We start from the raw sequence: 17,702 nt of genomic DNA, 5'->3' as shown, positions 1-17,702 counted from the left end.
TATAGTCCATAGATTACATTACATTTCACTGTGTTGTACAGTTCCATGGTTTTAAAACATATAATCAGTTTCTGATATTTTCTTTTGTATCACCTCAATGTTGTGCGCTGTAGGGCAAGAACTCAAATGCCTAGAACTCTGTAGCTGGCTGATACTTTGAAAATGTTTGAATGAATGGAAACTGCTTTAAAACTTCTGCAGGGGGAAGTCGACATTCCCTAAGAATAGAAGGCACTTGATCAGAGCATAGGATCTAATCTGCATGATAGACTAAGGGGATCAGAGACTGATAAATACAAGCAAGCACAGAGTCAGCAGGGCCCTCAAAGAGAGACAGGTAAGTGATCATATATTCATACAGAATGCTCAGCACAAACAGAACATTAGACTTAAATATGATGTGCTTATAGACTTCTGAAAGAATTTTACATTTTCACTCCTTAGAAAGAAATTAACATGAAATGTCCCTAGAGAAAAGATAGCAGGGATACTCAAGGACGGAACAGGCGCAGCCAGCTGGGCGCAGGCGTGGAAGCTCCACAAAGCCCCTCCTCATCCGGCAATTTCCCGCCCCCAGAACCCCTGAGCCGGAAATGCGGAACGGCCGGAAGCTCGCCTGAGCATTACTTTCCAGAAGGACGCGGGCACCTTTAGCTCGGACCTTTTGTGTAGAGGCCCCCAAGGGGTGAATGGTGAGGCCCACGGTATTAGATCATGGCGTTGGTTGCGCGACTGTGGCGCTTTCTCCCTTCGGGACGTGGCACCGCCCCGGGACCTCGGCTCCCAATGGGTGCTGCGGGCTGCCGCGGTGGGTGCGGCCCAAGGCATCTCCGCTGTTTTGAGGTACCCTTGTTTCCTGGCTTCGCTCCTCCCCTCCTCCCCCGACCGGCTGGATTCGGGCATTTCTCCGCGGTGTGCAGGCTTGGCCTCGCGTCACAGTGGGAGATGCAGTGAATTGAGGAAGAAACTCGGGGCCAGAAACTCGGGGGTTTGGGATACATCTTCTGTGAGGATCTGCCTCTTGTCCTTTCCGTGTGAAAACATGGCAGACATGAAGCGCAGGTGGGGGTGGATCCTTGACCGCTGTGTATAAAAATTTTCACTTTCAGTGAATGCCAGCTGCGCGAACAACCCTCGTTGAGGCTCCGTCTACCTGACTTTGGAAAGTTGGTGTGGCAAACTTCAGTTACGTTTCTAAAGGAGATACTTTGTGTTTCTTAGATCATATATATATATATATATATATATATATATATATATAGTAGGTAACAATGGACATTTATTCTTTGACATTGTGTATTTACTAGGTTGTCAGCTTCTGTTTTGTGCTTTTATGTAGTAGTGGACAGGAGAAATAGAAACTCTCTACTGCTTGATTTTACAGACTAAAAGGGAAGATAGTCACTGAACAAATATTACAAGTGTTAAATGTTAGGAAAAACAAAGCGCAGTTGCACCTAACCTGAATTGGAGGATGAGAAGGAGGTGAAGGGTTTGGGCAGAGATGGGATCCAAAAGATGATTAGGAGTTAATTAGATAAGGGGAAGATGGTGAGAAAGGAATTCCAGCTTGCCAAACCCAACCAACATCGTTCCTATTCACCCTAAGGAACATCCAGGGCTCTATCTGAATCCCACAAAAGTTAAATGCATTAAAATTTACTTTCAGAAACGTAAAACCTTCAGGTGATATCTAGGCCAGATAAATCCTGAAACCCAGAGGTGCCACTGTTTCCAAGAACATTAACTAGTTCCATCTCCCACCTCATAGTGACATCCCTTTCAACATGGAAAAAGTTAGAATGGGCATAACTCAAATAGCTGTAAAGATTCACAGAAGGATCAAAGGAGGAGGAGGAGTTAGTGAAGTTAGGATTTACACAAATGAGTATGATTACTGAATCATTATACTGATATTTCTTTTTAGTCTTCAGTGTCTGAGCAACTAGAAGGAAAAAAATCTGAAATTGTGAAACTGTAACCCAAAGCAAACTTTGAAATCTTTTCTACAGCTACTTGTTAACAATGTACTTTGAAATGTATTGCTTTTATGTATATGTTGTACTTCACGATTAAAAAAAAAGAATATTCCAGTAGAGAGAGTAGCATGATATAGGCCTTGAGATAAGAAAAGGTGGTACTTTTGAGGAATTGAAAGAGTGACTGAAGCTTGGAGAGGAATAAATTGAAATAAGTTGAGAAGTAAGGCAAGTAGCAGTGTTTTAGTTATTTACTACTGGCATAACAAATTATCTCCAAAGTCAGCGGTTTGAAACAAATATTTTTACTCATGATTTCTGTGGGTCAGGAATTCTGGTGTGATTTAGATGGGTGCTTCTAGCTGCAAGTCTTTTAAAAGGCTGCAGTCAAGCTGTTGACTGGTGGCGTGGTCTCACCCAAGGCTCAACTTGAGTACAGAGGGGAAATATCTGCTTCCAGCCTTCAGAGTTGTTGGCAGGCCTTTGTCACTTACCAGAAGGGGTCCCCCACAGAACTGCCTCAAGACACACCAACTGGCATCCCCTTGGTCAAGTAAAGAGTCCACATGAGACAATGTGTGCCAAAGATGGAAATCAGTTTTTTATAATCTAAGCTTGGAGATGACATCCCTTTACTTGTGCTGTATTCTATTTCTTAGAAGGAAGTCAAGGCCAGCCTATACTTAAGGGAAGGAGATTATGCAAGAATATAAATATCAGAAGTAGGGATCATTGGAGACCATTTTAAAGACTGCCTACCACAACCAGATTTTTAAAATCTTGTAAACCATATTATATATTTCTGATTTTTTTTAAAAGGTTATGGTAACTCATCAAGAAGTTTTAAGCAGGGAAGACATTTGAGCAGACTTGCCCTAAAAAAATAAGTTTAATGTGAAGAACAGGTAGGCTGGAGGCCTGAGTGGATGCTGGAAACTGATAAAAGATCATTGCGGAAGGACAGGTTAGAAATGTGATGTCTTGGTGTTCACTGGTAGCTATGGAAAGTAGATGCATTCAAGGGGTATTAAGGATGTAAAATTAGCTGACCTAAAGATAGCTTTGGAGTTGAAAGGAAAGAGAAATAAGGAAGATTCTCAGGTTTCTGGTTAGAGCAATAGAATGGATGGTGATTCTATTTTCTGAGATAGGACTATAGAGAAAGCAGATGGCTGGGGTAGTTGAAGGGAGAGATAAGTTATGTTTTGGACTAATTAGGTGAATGTCATAAAATATACAAGTGGACTTCTGAAATAAGCAGTATTTGATAGGCATGGTGTTTACCTTCGGAGGTATGGGAGTTATACAGAGATAGATTCAGGATACATGGTAGAGGCTGAAATTATTAATAGTAAGATGAGAAGAAGGCCTAATACATATCAGAAAAATTCTAACATTTAAGAGGAGTGGGAGCTGGCAGGAAGTTGAAGGAAAATCACATTCCTTTCCATGCAGTGATGAGTTTATGTTTTCGAATTCCTTCTAGCTCTGAAGGCATGCAATCAATATTGGGGAGAAAAGCATGCTAAGAGAGAGCCTGTTACTTCTGTTTAGCAAATATTTTGAGAAAGGCATTGTGCTGGATATTGATAGTACAGAGGTGAAATGATACATTCTGATTTTCTCAGACATTATCTTGGAGGTGTCACTGATTCTTTTACTTGATTTTTCAGGTCCAGAAACATATTTTATCTACTTTCTCTTAGGTGCACTGAGAGCTGCTTCACATTACCAAACTGAAGAGAGATCAACTGATTATTAATCCACAATGAGAAATATAAATGTCAGCTATATCCAACAGTGCATTTTTTGCTCCTCTAAGAAGGCCAGAATATTATTTGCTGATCATATCAGCAAAAGAATTTGAACACTCATAAATATATAATTTCCTTAAGTTAAAAGAGTCTGATACTACCATTTCTATTATGTGATATTCCTGCCAGAGCAGTAGGGAACTAAGAGACTTACTGAGAAAATGTTAGTCTTTTCCTCTTCTTTTTCTAGACATTGTCTCCCTCTCTCTTCCCTTCCTTCTCTCCCTTCCTTTTTTCTCTCTCACATACATGTTTCGTTTTATATGCACAAAATCCCCCCCCACGCACATCATGCTCTCTGCCCCATCCCATCTAGTTTTTACCCTATAAGTAAGAATATATCCAGAAAATTGAGTGCTTAAAAATTTAATCATGTCAAGTTTAGTTTTACTACTTTGCTGTTGATTTGCTTATAATCCAGTTTTCACACTTAAGAAATCAAAGCCTTTAGCAAATTAGATTATCACAGTTTCCATTCCTACTCTAAATACTTATCAGAAGTTCAAAGCAAGATGACTTGGTCTTTATTATTTAGCTGCATAATCATCTTGAATATTATATGTTATCCAGTTTAGGCTAGGTGCTAAATAGGAGCTAATTAAAGTGTTTTAGTTAACTTTAAAAAATATACCTATTTTGCTATATTTTGATGAGTTTTAACTGATTTATGTCTTTACCCATCGGGGTGTAGAACATTTTCCATCACTTCAAAAATTTCCCATGTACTTTGTTCTGGTCAATGTTAACACCCTAGTCAGGCGACAACTAATTTGCCTTCTATCATTATTATTAGATTTTTTTTTTAAGTTTCATATAAATGGAATTATACATTAATTACAGTTTTGTATCTGTCTTCTTTCATTCAGTAGCATGTTTTTGAGATTCAAATATGTTATTTGAGATTTATATATTGTTATACAATACAATTCATGTATTGGTAGTCAACTGTTTTTTTATTGTTGAGTGTGATCGTTTGGAGCTGTGTACTCCAGAAAAATATGTTCTTAAACTTAATCTGTTCCTGTGGGTGTGAACTTGTTGTAAGTAGGACCATTTGTGCAGGTTATTTCAGTTAAGATATGGTCCACCTCAATCAGGATGGGTTTGTTTGTTTGTTTAATATCCAGGATATATAAAGATATCCTACAATTCAAAAATAAAAAAACAGCCCAATTAAAAAATCAATTGAAGACATGACAGGCACTTTTCAGAAGAGGACATACAATTGGATCAAAAACATGAAAAGATGCATCTTCGCTCGCTATGAGGGAAATGCAGATCAAAACCACAATGAAATGTCGTCTCACACTACTAGAATGGCCATTATTAAAAAAAAAAAATTACAAATGCTGGAGAGGATGTGGAGAAAAATGTACACTTACTAGAATGGTGCAGCTGCTCTGGAAAGCAGTTTGTGGTTTCTCAGGAACCTAAGTTTGGAATTGTATGATTCAGCAGTCCCACTCCTAGGTATATGCTTGGAAGAACTGAAAGCAGGGACTTAAAGAGACATTTGCACAGTGATGTTTATAGCAGCATTATTCAGAATTGCCAAGAGATATAAACAGCTCAAATGTTCATCAGTGCACAAATAGATAAACAAACTGTTATATATATTATGGAATATTAAGCAGCTGCAGGACAGAATAAAGTGATGAAGGACACAACAATAGATGAATCTTGAGGACATTATGTTGAGCAAATAAGCCAGAAACAAAAGGACAAATGCAGTATGGTCTCACTAATAGGAAACAACTATGATGAACAAATTCTGAGAGTTAATGTTGAGAACACAGGCTATCAGGATAGAAAGAGGGTAGGGTTTGGGCACTTGATGATGGAGTGAAGAATGTTCAACAGGGTTGATTGTAAAGATCCGGTAGCACAATACTATGTGATGGTTGTACAATTTTCTAAGTATATTGAATAAAACTGAATGTGACTGATTAAAAGAGGAAGGCTAGGGGCATATATGGCACCAGAATTAATGGTAGAAGGTAAGAACTAGGACTGAATAATATAGCAAATACTAGAGTGGACATTAATTGTAATTTAATGTAAAATACATAACTAACAAGGGGATGGTTTATGAAAAAAACAGTTATTGCAAATTAAGGTCTATAGTTAACGGTAACACTGTAGTGTTCTTTGATTAATTATAACAAAGGCAAAATATATCAAAGGTAAATTTTAATATTGAGGGAGGTATAATGGAAGGGTATGATATTCTTGTTGTTCTTGTTCCTCTTCTTTTGTCTTTTCTCCTTTTTCTTTGTGAAAGAAATGGATTGTGGCGGTGAATGCATAACTATGTGATTTAAATCAGGGGTAATAATGTGATTATATTTTAGGAAAGTAGAATGGTGCAGCCCCTCTGGGGCCAGTATGGTGTTTCCATAGGAGACTAAATATAGGGTTGACACATGATTCTTCAAACCCATTAGTAGACAAAGTCTCAGAAGAACAGAAAACAGAGATAAGAATAGGTATTTGCACATCAGTGTTTATGGTAGCAGTTTTCATGGTTTGCAATAGATGAAGGTGGCCTAAGAATACATGAAGGGAAGATCAAAATATCATGTATAAATATGATGGAGTAATGGGAGGCTGCAGGAAAGAATGAAGTAGTGTGACATGCAACTAGGAGAAAGAACCTTGAGGACTTTATGGTGAGTAAAATAAGCCAGAAAAAAATGGGCTAGTAATGTATGGTCTAACTAATATAAACTAACTGTGATGAGCAAACTCAGAATTGAATTAAAGTACATGGGTTATTAGGGGATAGAAAGCAGACATAGATGGGGCAAACTGATTTAAGGAGTACAGAATGATCAAATAAGGCTCATTGTAGACTTAAGCTCTTAGAGTAGTCACATCCATTCCCAGGTTTTAACTGTGACGTCCATATTCTGAGGTACTGTGCACTTTGTGTATAATCTGGTAGTTCCCTGGAACATTGGGTATCTGTGGGATTCCTAACACTCAGAACCAGAGGTCTGCAGATCTGAAAGTCTGCATTACTCTTCACAGCAACTGTCAAAGAAGTTGAAAAAGAGATCAGACTATATTGAGAGATATGTATGTAATGGACTTGTTTGGGACGAAAGCAAATCAAAGTACAGGGTAAAGGATGATATTGTCTGTATTTTCAAACTTCACCCTCTATAGGAGACCACGGGAAGTGAAATTTATTTGGTCCAAAATTTTAATTTTCTGTAGTACACTAATATAACCATCTGGTCAGCCTATTTAAACAACCCAACTACATGGAACCCAGAATAGGCACTGAGAACCTATTACGCTATACAGATTAATGTTGTACCCTAATACATTTCAGGGTATTTGGGGCAGAAAACAAAAAAGTGCTTTCAAAGTCCCTTTGAAGGAGTGGGATAAAGTGTGGATCTATTATACTTACCCACCTTGGGAAATCCTGAAACTCTCCCAGGCCTTAGGTCTTCCCAATTCAACAAGCCAATACCTCAATTTTGAGGCTTGCCCCCACAAAGCTTACTTCTGCAGTGGCAAAGCCAGTCCTGCATGCAATTATGCCTAAGAGTCACCCCAAAGAGCCTCCCCTGCTGTTCAGATGTGGCCCCTCTCCCTAAGCCAACTCCACAAATAAACTTGCTATCCTCCCCCCTACGTGCAACATGACTCCCAGAGGTACAAGTCTCCCTAGCAAGGTAAGATATGAATGCTAATGATGAGCCTGGCTCTGGCATCATTAGCTTAAGAAAAGTCTTTATGAAAAGGGGGAAAAGAAATGGAACAAAACAAAGTTTCAATGGCTAAGATATCCCAAATAGTGTTGAGAGGTCATTCTGGAGGTTTCTTCTATGCAAGCTTTAGCTAGATATTTCAGACTACCACAATATGCTATTTTCCAACCAACAGTATTCCTGAAAACCCTAGGAAGTGCCCTCTGTTCTGTCTAAGTCTCTGTAAATGCTTTAAGTTTATTTTCTCAGGCATTGAAAGCTTCCAGTTGAGAGTAGGTCAAGTAAGTCCTGAAATCCAAAGTTAACAGTCTCCAAGAACAAAACCCAGGTTCATTCCTCTGCTCCAGAAGGCCAACACCCCTTTCCAGCATGAGAAATTAAAATGTCCTTGCCTACATATCCCTTTACTGGAGGTCTTTATTCCTGTATGCTGCTCTAAGTTTCCTTTCAATCTGAAGACATCCCTTAGCTTTACTGGTAGAGCAGGTCTACTGGTGAACTCCATTAGCTTTTGTTTTATCTTGTAATAACCTAATGTGGCCCTCATTTTTGAAAGAAAGTCTCACCAGATAGAAAATTATTGCTTTGTAATTGTTTTGTTTCAGATCTTTACGTGTTTCAACCCACTGTATTTTCATCTCCATGGTGTATGATGAGAAATCTGCACTCAGTCTTACTGAACTTCCTTACACATAGCACATTTTTGTCATGCGGCTTTCAGAACATTCTCATTGTCTTTTGAATTCAACAGTTTGAGCAATATATGGGTGTGTTTTCTTCATATTTATTCTGTTTAGTGCTTTTTTGATGTACATATTTATGTCTTTTTCTAAGTTTGGAAAGTTGTCTGACATTCTTTTTATATTCTTTCTTCCCCTTTATCACTTTCTTCTTCTTGGACTTTTGTAATGCATATCTTGGTATGTTTGATAGTGTCCCAAAGTTCCCTTAGGCTATTCTTGCTGTTTAGAATTATTTTTTGTTTCTGCTCATTTGCCTGACTAATTTGAATTGTCTTGTCTTCGAGTTTGCAGATTCTTTCTTCTGCTGATTCTTTCAGTCTGCTGCTGAAACCCTTTTGGGAATTTTTCATTTCATTTATTGTGGTCTTCAACTCTAGTAATTCCGTTTAGTTCCTTTTTAAATTTCCTGTCTCTTTACATGACCCTCATATTGTTCATTCATTGTTTTCCTGATATCCTTTAAATCTTTATCTGTATTTTCCTTCATCTGCTTGAGCATATTGAAGATCATTTTTATAAGTCTTTGTTCAGTGTACTTACAATCTGCTCATTTGTGTTTTCTGGATGTTTATACTTTCCCTTTTGAAGTGCCTTTATATTTTCTTTGTCTTATATTCTTATTACTGGAGAAAGTCAGTGGATTCTTTTGTCTCATGCACTCAAATGACCAAATCCAGAGATACTAAGGTTTCAAAAAGAGAAAAATTTACTACTAGATACATAGCAGAAGATCAGATGGCCTATAGGCCAAAAAATCTGTCTTCCTGAACTGCAGTAACTCTTAATAGTTTTATAGCATTAAAAGATGGGCAGGTTTTAGAATAATGAGCACAGTGACCTCAGATGATGTAATTCCAGGATGGGTCTTAATCTTATTATTGGAGTCCTTTATAAGTGGAATGAAATTCAGAGAGAGAAAGAAAAAAAGAAGTTGGAAGTCAGTAGGAACCAAAAGAAAAGGGAGAGACCAAGAAGTCATCATTTGCGTTGCCATGTAACAAGAGAAAGCCCAGGACCAAGGATCACTGGCAGGCCAGCCCCAGAACACCAGTCTTCGGGAAGAAAGCATCACATATATGATGCCTTGATTTGGACTTTTTCCTAGCCTCAAAACCATGAGCTAATAAATTTCCATTCTTTAAGCCAACCCATTGCATTGGAATTTGCTTGAGCTGTCAAGGAGACTAAAACAGATTTTAGTACCAGGAATGATATGCTATTATTGCTAATGACAGAAAATTTGGAAACAGCTTTTGAATTGGGTAATGGATAGAGGCTGGAAAAATTATGATGTGATTGATAGAAAAAGCCTAGATTGCTTTTAAGAAGCTGTTGATAGGAATATGGATGTAAAGGTACTTCTGATGAGGACTTAGAAGGAAATGAGGAATGTGTTATTGGACACTGGAGGAAAGACTCTCCTTGTTTTAAAGTGGCAGGGAACTTGGTGGAATTGAATTCTGATGTTGGATGGAAGGTAGAACTTGCTGAGGAGATATCCAAGCTAAGTGAGGAAAATATAGGCTGGTTTCTCCTTGCAGCTTTTAGTAAAATAGGAGAAGAAAAGGATACATTGTAAACTGATCTTTTAAGCATTAAGTTAGAAATTGAAGGTTTGGAAAATTCCTAGCCTATCTTGATAGTGTGCTCTGGGACTAGGGCCAGAAATAGCTCTCTAAATGACCTCCCTCAGTTTCTCTACGGCAAGTCCCTGGATAATAACGGCTCCATGTGAGGCTTTAACTGAATATGGAACCAGTCACCATCTCCAGTGGAAGTCATTGGAAATGTAGTTATGCAGGAAAAAAAACTATGGAAAATCCTTTCTTCTGATGGTTTGGATCCTTGTGAACTGCATGAAAAGCTGACAAGGTTTTGTGAAATTTGTATAAGTGAAACCACTGCCAGCCTGAATTGAAAGGGACCGAGAAGGAATGAAATGAAGGAGGAATTACTTTAAGGGCAGAACCATGGAAGCTGAGGTCTGGACTGAATGTTTCTCCTTGGGCTAAGAGAACAGTCCTACCTGTGTGTCTGGAAAGGACAGTGCTTGGACAGAGCAGGCCTTCCACCCTCCTATTCTAGGATAGTGCTGCCACACAAGTACTTGAAGTTGGTGGAGCCTGTGCCGTGCTGCTCATGAAGAGACTGGCCACCGCCCCAGTGCTTGGAGAGGGTGGAAACTATGCCCAGGATTTGCAGAGAGCCTGGCCACCATCCTGATACTTGGAGAGGTTAGAGCCTTCACCCCTGTGTTTGAGTAGAGCTGTTGCACAAGAACTTGGAAGAGGTGTGGCTTCTGCTGCATCAGTCCTGGAGGATGACATGTCAATCCGTAGATGAATTTCACACCTTGAAATCTAATGGAGTAAGCCTTGCAGGTTTTGGAATTGTTTGGAACTTGTGACCCTTATTTTCCTTCTAATTTCTCTCTTCCAGAAGAGAAGGGAGAGGCCATGAGTGGATGCCATGTGACAAGGAGCCATGGACCAGCTCCAGAACACCAATCTTTGGGAAGAAAGCATCACCTTGATAATGTCTTGATTTGGACTTTTTCACTAGCCTCAAAACTGTGAGCTAATACATTCCCATTGTTTAAGCCAATCCATTGCATTGGCATTTGCTTGAACAGCCAAGAAAACTTAAACACTAAGTAGTAGTCTTTTTTTATTACTAAGTAATTCCATTCCATTTGTATGATATGCTTTGTTAATTTTAGTCACCTTAATCCTTTTTTTAAATTGTTAGTGCAAAGTGTGATATACTTTGGTGAGAATTAAGAAATTTTTGTTTTAATTAAAAAACAATAATGAATTCTCACCTGCCATGCTGGAGACCTGGGTTCGATTCCTGGAGCCTGCCCATGCCAAACAAACAAATGGAACAAACAACAATTAAATCTTTAAAACTCTTCCAGTGTATTTGACAGAAATTATATGAAGTCTCTTTCAACAGTATACGTGTATCAGGTATATTTTAATACTGCATAAATTATCAAGCATAAAGTTATATAGTTCATAAGATGAATGAGAAGTTACTGAATGAAATGAATAGAAATTAAACAGATGGGGTAGATATCACTAGTTGTTGATTTTGCTCCATCCAGATTATCTGTATGAGCCAGAATATGTAGATTAATAAAATTTTATTTGGTTATAGATAGAAAATGGAAATCAGAATGGTCTTAATATGAAATAGTAATGTTATTTTGTGTTGTTAAGATCCATTTATTTATATTTCAATGCTTTTCAACACTGGAAGCCACGAAATAATGCCTACAGTTTACAGAGCACATAGAAATAGGTTCTCATTTGAATTTCTCAAGAACTGTAGAAGACAGACTCGATATTGTCCCAGTTTTATAGATGAAGAGCTAATATGAAGGGGCTTCATAGGTAGTGCCTAAGCCAGTATCAAAATTTCTTCCACGCTCTGTCTTCCAGTTCTAAATCAGGAAATATTGAATATTTGTCTGCCAGGCACTGTTCAAGGTGCTGGCTGTACTAGAGCTACATTCTTGTGAGAAAACACTAAATAAACTGATGAAATATGTAACATATGTACATAATATATTAGATGGTGACAGAGAGTGCCAGGGACAAATGTTGCAATTTTAAATACAAAATTAGGGAAATCCTCATTGAGAAAGTAATTGTTGAGCAAAAACTTGAAAGTTGTGATGGAGCAAGTCATGGGAGAATAATTTATGAGCAAAGGAAATAGCAAGTATAATGATCCTGAGTCAGGAACAGGTCTTGAGTTCTAATAGCAGTAAAGAAGTCCTAGTGGCTTTAGCAGACTCATCAAGGTGGAGAGGTAGGAAATGAGGTATGATGGGTGATGACCCATACCATGAAGGGCTAGGTAGGCAAGTATAGACTTCTACTCTGAGTTACATAGGAAATGGTTAAAAGATTTTGAGCAGAGAAGTAAGGTGATTTTTATTTGAAAAGGATTGCTTTAACTACTGTGTTGAGAAAAGACCTTAGAGGGCAAGGCAGAGGCACAAAACCAGTTGACTATTGCCATAATCCAGGTGAGTGTTAATGGTGCTTTGAATCACTGTGGTATCAGTGGAGGTGATGAGAAGGGTTTGGATTTTGGATGTATTTTGAAAATAGAGCAAAAAGGATCTACTGATGAATCAAATGTGAGTTGCGAGAGAAAGCAGAATTGAGAACTCTAAGGATTTTTAAAAATTGTTTTCATTTCTCAGCTAGAAGAACAGAGTTGCAATAATAAGTTGCATGAATTTGCCATGATACAGACACTTTAGAGAGGAGTGGGTTGAGAGAACAGTTGCTTTGGCTGTTGTATTTAAGATTCCTGTTAGACTTCATGTAGAGATAGATTGAGTAGGCAGTTGGATATACAATTCTGAAGTTTAGAGAAAATATCCAGGGCGAACATTACATTTTGATGTTTTTGACATGGAAATGGTATTTAGATGTCAGACTAAGTGAGATCATTAAAGTAATATAAATAAGCCCAGGACACACTTGGGCATTGAGGTACTGGAGATGAGAACCAAAAAGGGGAATGAGAAGGAGCAATTACTGAGGTAGGAAGTTTAGGAGAATAGCATTCAGAGCCAAGTGAAGAGTGTCTCAGGAATCAAATTGAATGTGTCAGAAAACAGGTCAATAGTTGGAAGGCCTTGGGATAGGAGATGGATGGATTATAAATGGGCTTAAGGAAAGAGAGGAAGTGCAGACAGTATGGACAACTGTTTTGGAGAGTTTTGCTGAAAAGGGGAGTTGGGAAATAAGACTGAGGGGGATGTGAAGTTAAGAGGAAGCTTTATGCGTTTTTTTTTTTTAAGAAGAAATTACAGCTTACAAAGATACTATAGCTTGTTTTTATATACGTGAATGAATTAATGGGAAAAATGCTATATAAAAGAGAAAAACTGTGAAGAAAGGGGAGAATTGCTAGAGTGATATCCTCCTTTGCCATTGATCTTAAGAATCTGACCATAATTATAAAAATTAATTTGTAAATTTTTTTGGATAGGCTTTTTATTTTATTCATTATTTTTTAAAAACTGGGTTTGTTGCTTTTGAAGATATCTTTTTAAAACCATATGAGGGTGTGAGGGTAGTTCAGTAGTAGAATTCCCACCTCTATGCAGGAGACCTGGATTTGATTCCCGGCCCGTGTACTTCCCAAAAACAAACAAGCAAAGAAACAAATGAAAAACCAAACAAAAACAAAAAGTTGAACAAATTGTGCTGCAGTAAAGGGATATGCATGGAAAAAGAATGAAATGTGACCCCTATCATACAGCATAAAAAGGAAAAAATACAACAAACCAACCATGTGTACTTTTTCTGCTTAGTAACTACCCTATGTAATATTCTTCATCTTGTCTAGTCTTAAGATTGATATTTATTATGTAGCGGTATATAATTTTATTTCATAGAATTTATATTATCCATGCTTCACCAAATAAAATACAAGTCATCTAATCCAATATTTATCAATATGACTGTTTTTTAGGCAAACTGCCACCTTTAGTTAGAATTTCTTAACGAAATTGCATTGCATTATGCTCTTTTCCTAAAAGTAGTTTGAAATAGTCTTAATGAAGAATTTGATGAAGTAAATTTTGAACTTCCAGTGTTCTTATGATTGAATTATTTGGGGATAGTAGAAAATTGATGTAAACTTTGCTTGGGATTTCCGTTCCCTCCAATTTTCTAAGTTTGGTAACCCTGACCATAATTGTTTCCTCAGGTGATAAGAAATCCAGGAACTTTCAAAAGAGGCCTTTTATTCTCAACCTTGTCTTATTTGGGTTTTGAAACTTACCAGGTCATTTCTCAGGCTGCTTTGGTTCATGCCACAGCCAAAGGTAAGCCTAAGGTAAATATCTGGAACACTTAACAGTTATTTTTGTCTCAATACGTAATAATGAAACTAACATTGTTTTTGACTATATTGTTTTCTGTTTTTCTATACTTGTCAGTTGGATAGATTATTTTCCAGAAACTGGAGTTCCTTCAGTGATGAATGACCTATTAATAATTTTTATTTTTGTGGGGTTCTTTAGCTAAGAAACATTTTTAAAGGGTTGAAGGGTTGTGGGTAAAAAACACAAAAACAAACACCAAAAAGAATATGGCATAGAAACCATACCTGCATGGTCTAAAATATTTACTCTTTGGAATTTTATTGAAAAAGTTTGCCAACTCTGGTTTGTTATGATAGAGCAGTTCTTCAATTTCCCTAATGCCAAGGTATTTTATTTATAGTTAAAAAATACAACAGCCCTACTATTTTGAGATGAAAAGATTTGTTTATGAACAGTGTATCAGTGATAAACTCCTTACCAATTATCAAAGAACTGGTTGAAAATTAAAACTTCTATCAAATTTCTTATTTGCATAATATGGGTGAGTAGATGTCTTTTAAGTGTTGCCATGGTTTTTAAAAAATTAAATTTAGTTAAACCAGTTGTATATGTAGACAGAACCAAAATTTTAGAGTAATTAGAGAAATATAATCAGTATCAGTCCTAATTATGAGTTAAGCCTTTTGCTTTTCATAGTCCCCACTTTTTAATTCATCAATGTGAATTTGAGGAAAGAAACAGATTATAATTTGCATAAAAGTTCTTATTAAAAGTCTGGTAAGTGAAGGATTTGAGAATATTAGCTAAGAATTACTAGTTATTGATTTGATTTATTCATGCCTGTCCTTTAAAAAGGCAGAGACAACTGAGAGCTATTTTTTTTTTTAAACTGGACATGAAATGGTTTCTTCTGTGGATACAAGTAGATGCCAACCAGACAGTCAGGACAGATATAATTAACACAGACTGAAGAAGACAGAGAAAAAGAAAAGTGATTTTTTTTTTTTTTTTTGCAAAGGATTATTACTTGAAATTTCTTTACTCTGGACACCGGTTTGATTTTTATGGCAATGCAGTGATAACAAAGTCACATATCATTAAGTTTCCCCAGAGGGCACTGAATTGAAAAGCCCGTCTCTTTTAGAAGCGCTTGTTTAAACTTTGGTCTTTAACCTGGTTCAGGAGATTCTTTAGTCAAATGGCTGGCTTCCCTGAAGTGTCTGAAAGGAATGGTCTCTGAAGGAAGTTCACACAACTTAGAAGAGGAGAAGCATATCTTAACATCACTAATGTGTGTGACTTTTCTAAAAATAGAATTTTTTCACTTTCAAGAAATTCACAGAACTGGATTGAAAGAGAGGAAACAGTGATTCTCCTTGGGAAGTAAGTGTGGTGTGCACCCAAGCATGAGAAAATTTGACACCACTGTCACCCTCACCCTTTACTAGAACTATTTTTTTTTAGCTTCTTTTTGTAAATGTATTATGGTCAAAGCAGAGGACTTGGTTTTTCACCAACCAGGTATGTTCAATGACATGTTTTTGACAGTAACTCAGGTTTTTAAAGCTCTCTATCTAGACTTCACCAAAGCTTCAATTTTCACAGAGCTTTGTAAAATAGCTAGAACAAGCCTTGTTGTCATTATAGTATTAATTTTTAAAAAGAAATTTTCTTTTAATCTTCTTCAAAAGTTGATGTGTTAAGGTGGAGATTAGAACCCCATATCTCTTTATTTTTCTTTACATCTGTCACTTTTCAGTGTGCCTTGGCATCATTAAAAAAGTGATTGAAAAGATTTAAAGCTTCCCATAAGCACAAAATATGACACTCTGAAAGGCAAACCCAAAATTGCTTTTAGCTTTAATGACCATAGTCCATTTTTTCTGAAAAGTTTCTTAATGATATATAAATCATTGTATATCTATTACATTTAAAAATAATTCTAATACTCAAAGGTGTAACTCAATTCTGAAAAAAACTAAACACATAGTTTTATTATAAATTTTAATGAAAAGTGCCTTAGATTTTCAAATCCCTCTTGTATTTTCAAGCATACTTATTTAGCCTGCCTTGATTTTCTTAACTTTATGTTCTTAAACAAAAAGCTTCATTTTATAATTAGTTGACTAACATGTTCATATCATTTGTTTGTTAGACTATAGGCTTTAACCCCTGAAAAACAGTAGTTATTGATAAAATATAGAAGCTGAATTTTTGTTAAATTGGAAAATGATCCCTATTTCTATTAAAATATAACTGTTGGTACTTAAAAATTTTAATTTTTCAAATGACACTCTTCTGTTTTGTTCTGCCTTGATCCTTAATTTTCATATTTTTTAGGAATTGGTCTTTAGATAATTCCATTCATCAAAACTTCTGCCTAGTTCTCTTTACAGCTACCTCATGTTCATTGAAACAATTAAAAAGTTTTTTTTATCAATTTAAAAATTTATTTTAAAATACCAAAAAATGCCAAACACAAACATTTGTAACTTTTAATCATTCTGTTCTATATATATAATCAGTAATTCACAACATCATCACATAGTTGCATATTCATCATCATGATCATTTCTTGAAACATTTGCATCTATTCAGAAAAAGAAATAAAAAGAAAACAGAAAAAAGTTCATACATACCATACCCCCCACCCCTCTTCCTCACCGATCACCAGCATTTCACTCTAAATTTATTTTAACATTTGTTCCCTCTATTATTCATCTTTATTCCATATGTTTTACTCGTCTGTTGATAACGTAGATAAAAGGAGCATCAGACACAAGGTTTTCACAATCACACAGTCACATTGTGAAAGCTATATCATACAATCATCATCAAGAAACGTGGCTACTGGAACACAGCTCTACATTTTCAGGCAGTTCCCTCCAGCCTCTCCATTACATCTTGACTAACAAGGTCATATCTATTTAATGCATAAGAATAACCTCCAGGATAACCTCTCGACACTGTTTGGAATCTCTCAGCCATTGACACTTTATTATGTCTCACATCACTCTTCCCCCTTTTGGTCGAGAAGGTTGAGTCAAACCCCTGATGCTGAATCTCAGCTCATTCTAGGGATTTTCTCAATCCTTTGATGCTGAGTCTCAGCTCATTCCAATATTTCTGTCCCACGTTGCCAGGAAGGTCCACACCACTGGGAGTCATGTCCCACCTAGACAGGGAGAGGGTGGTGAGTTTGCTTGTTGTGTTGGCTGAGGAGAGGCTGCATCTGAGCAACAAAAGAGGTTCTCTTGGGGGTGACTCTTAGGCCTAATTTTAAGTAGGCTTGAGCTATCCTTTGTGGGGTTAAGTTTCATATGAACAAGCTCGAAGATTTGGGGCTCATTATAGCTTTGATTGTCTGCACTGATTGTGAGAATATCAAGAATTCAATTTGGGGAAGTTGAATTTTCCCCCATTCTCACCATTCCCCGAAGAGGACTTTGCAAATACTTTTTTATTCACTGTTCAAATCACTCTGGGATTTATCAGAGCATCACACTGGACCAACCAACAAAATCTCATGTCCTACTCAAGGTTCCATGCACTCATAGTGTTCAGTTAAGCTGTCTACATAAGTTATATCG

The 17,702-nt window shown here is 36.9% G+C and overlaps 1 protein-coding gene across 6 annotated transcripts in view; it reads left to right on the top strand.

Annotated features, from left to right (window-relative positions):
* The first annotated feature begins 572 nt into the window (after positions 1-572).
* The window catches only part of RMDN1 (regulator of microtubule dynamics 1), a 65,303-nt gene continuing 48,173 nt past the window's right edge, over positions 573-17,702 (top strand). For 2 of the 6 annotated variants that reach the window (XR_013178323.1, XM_077167135.1), the window contains exons 1-2: positions 573-843; positions 13,995-14,112. Coding sequence is in view for 5 of the 6 variants with exons in the window: in XM_077167135.1 (XP_077023250.1) it covers positions 715-843; positions 13,995-14,112 (247 nt within the window). In the remaining variant the exon portion in view is untranslated. Of the gene's footprint in view, positions 844-883; positions 1,063-10,697; positions 11,228-13,994; positions 14,113-17,702 lie in introns of those variants that run through there. The other 4 variants (XM_077167138.1, XM_077167136.1, XM_077167137.1 and 1 more) reach the window with 4 other exon arrangements.

The sequence above is a fragment of the Tamandua tetradactyla genome, chromosome 6, assembly GCF_023851605.1.
Source record: "Tamandua tetradactyla isolate mTamTet1 chromosome 6, mTamTet1.pri, whole genome shotgun sequence".
Classification (NCBI taxonomy): Eukaryota; Metazoa; Chordata; class Mammalia; order Pilosa; family Myrmecophagidae; genus Tamandua; species Tamandua tetradactyla.
Note: the sequence above shows the minus strand (reverse complement) of the source record. Positions and strands in the feature narration are given on the sequence as shown.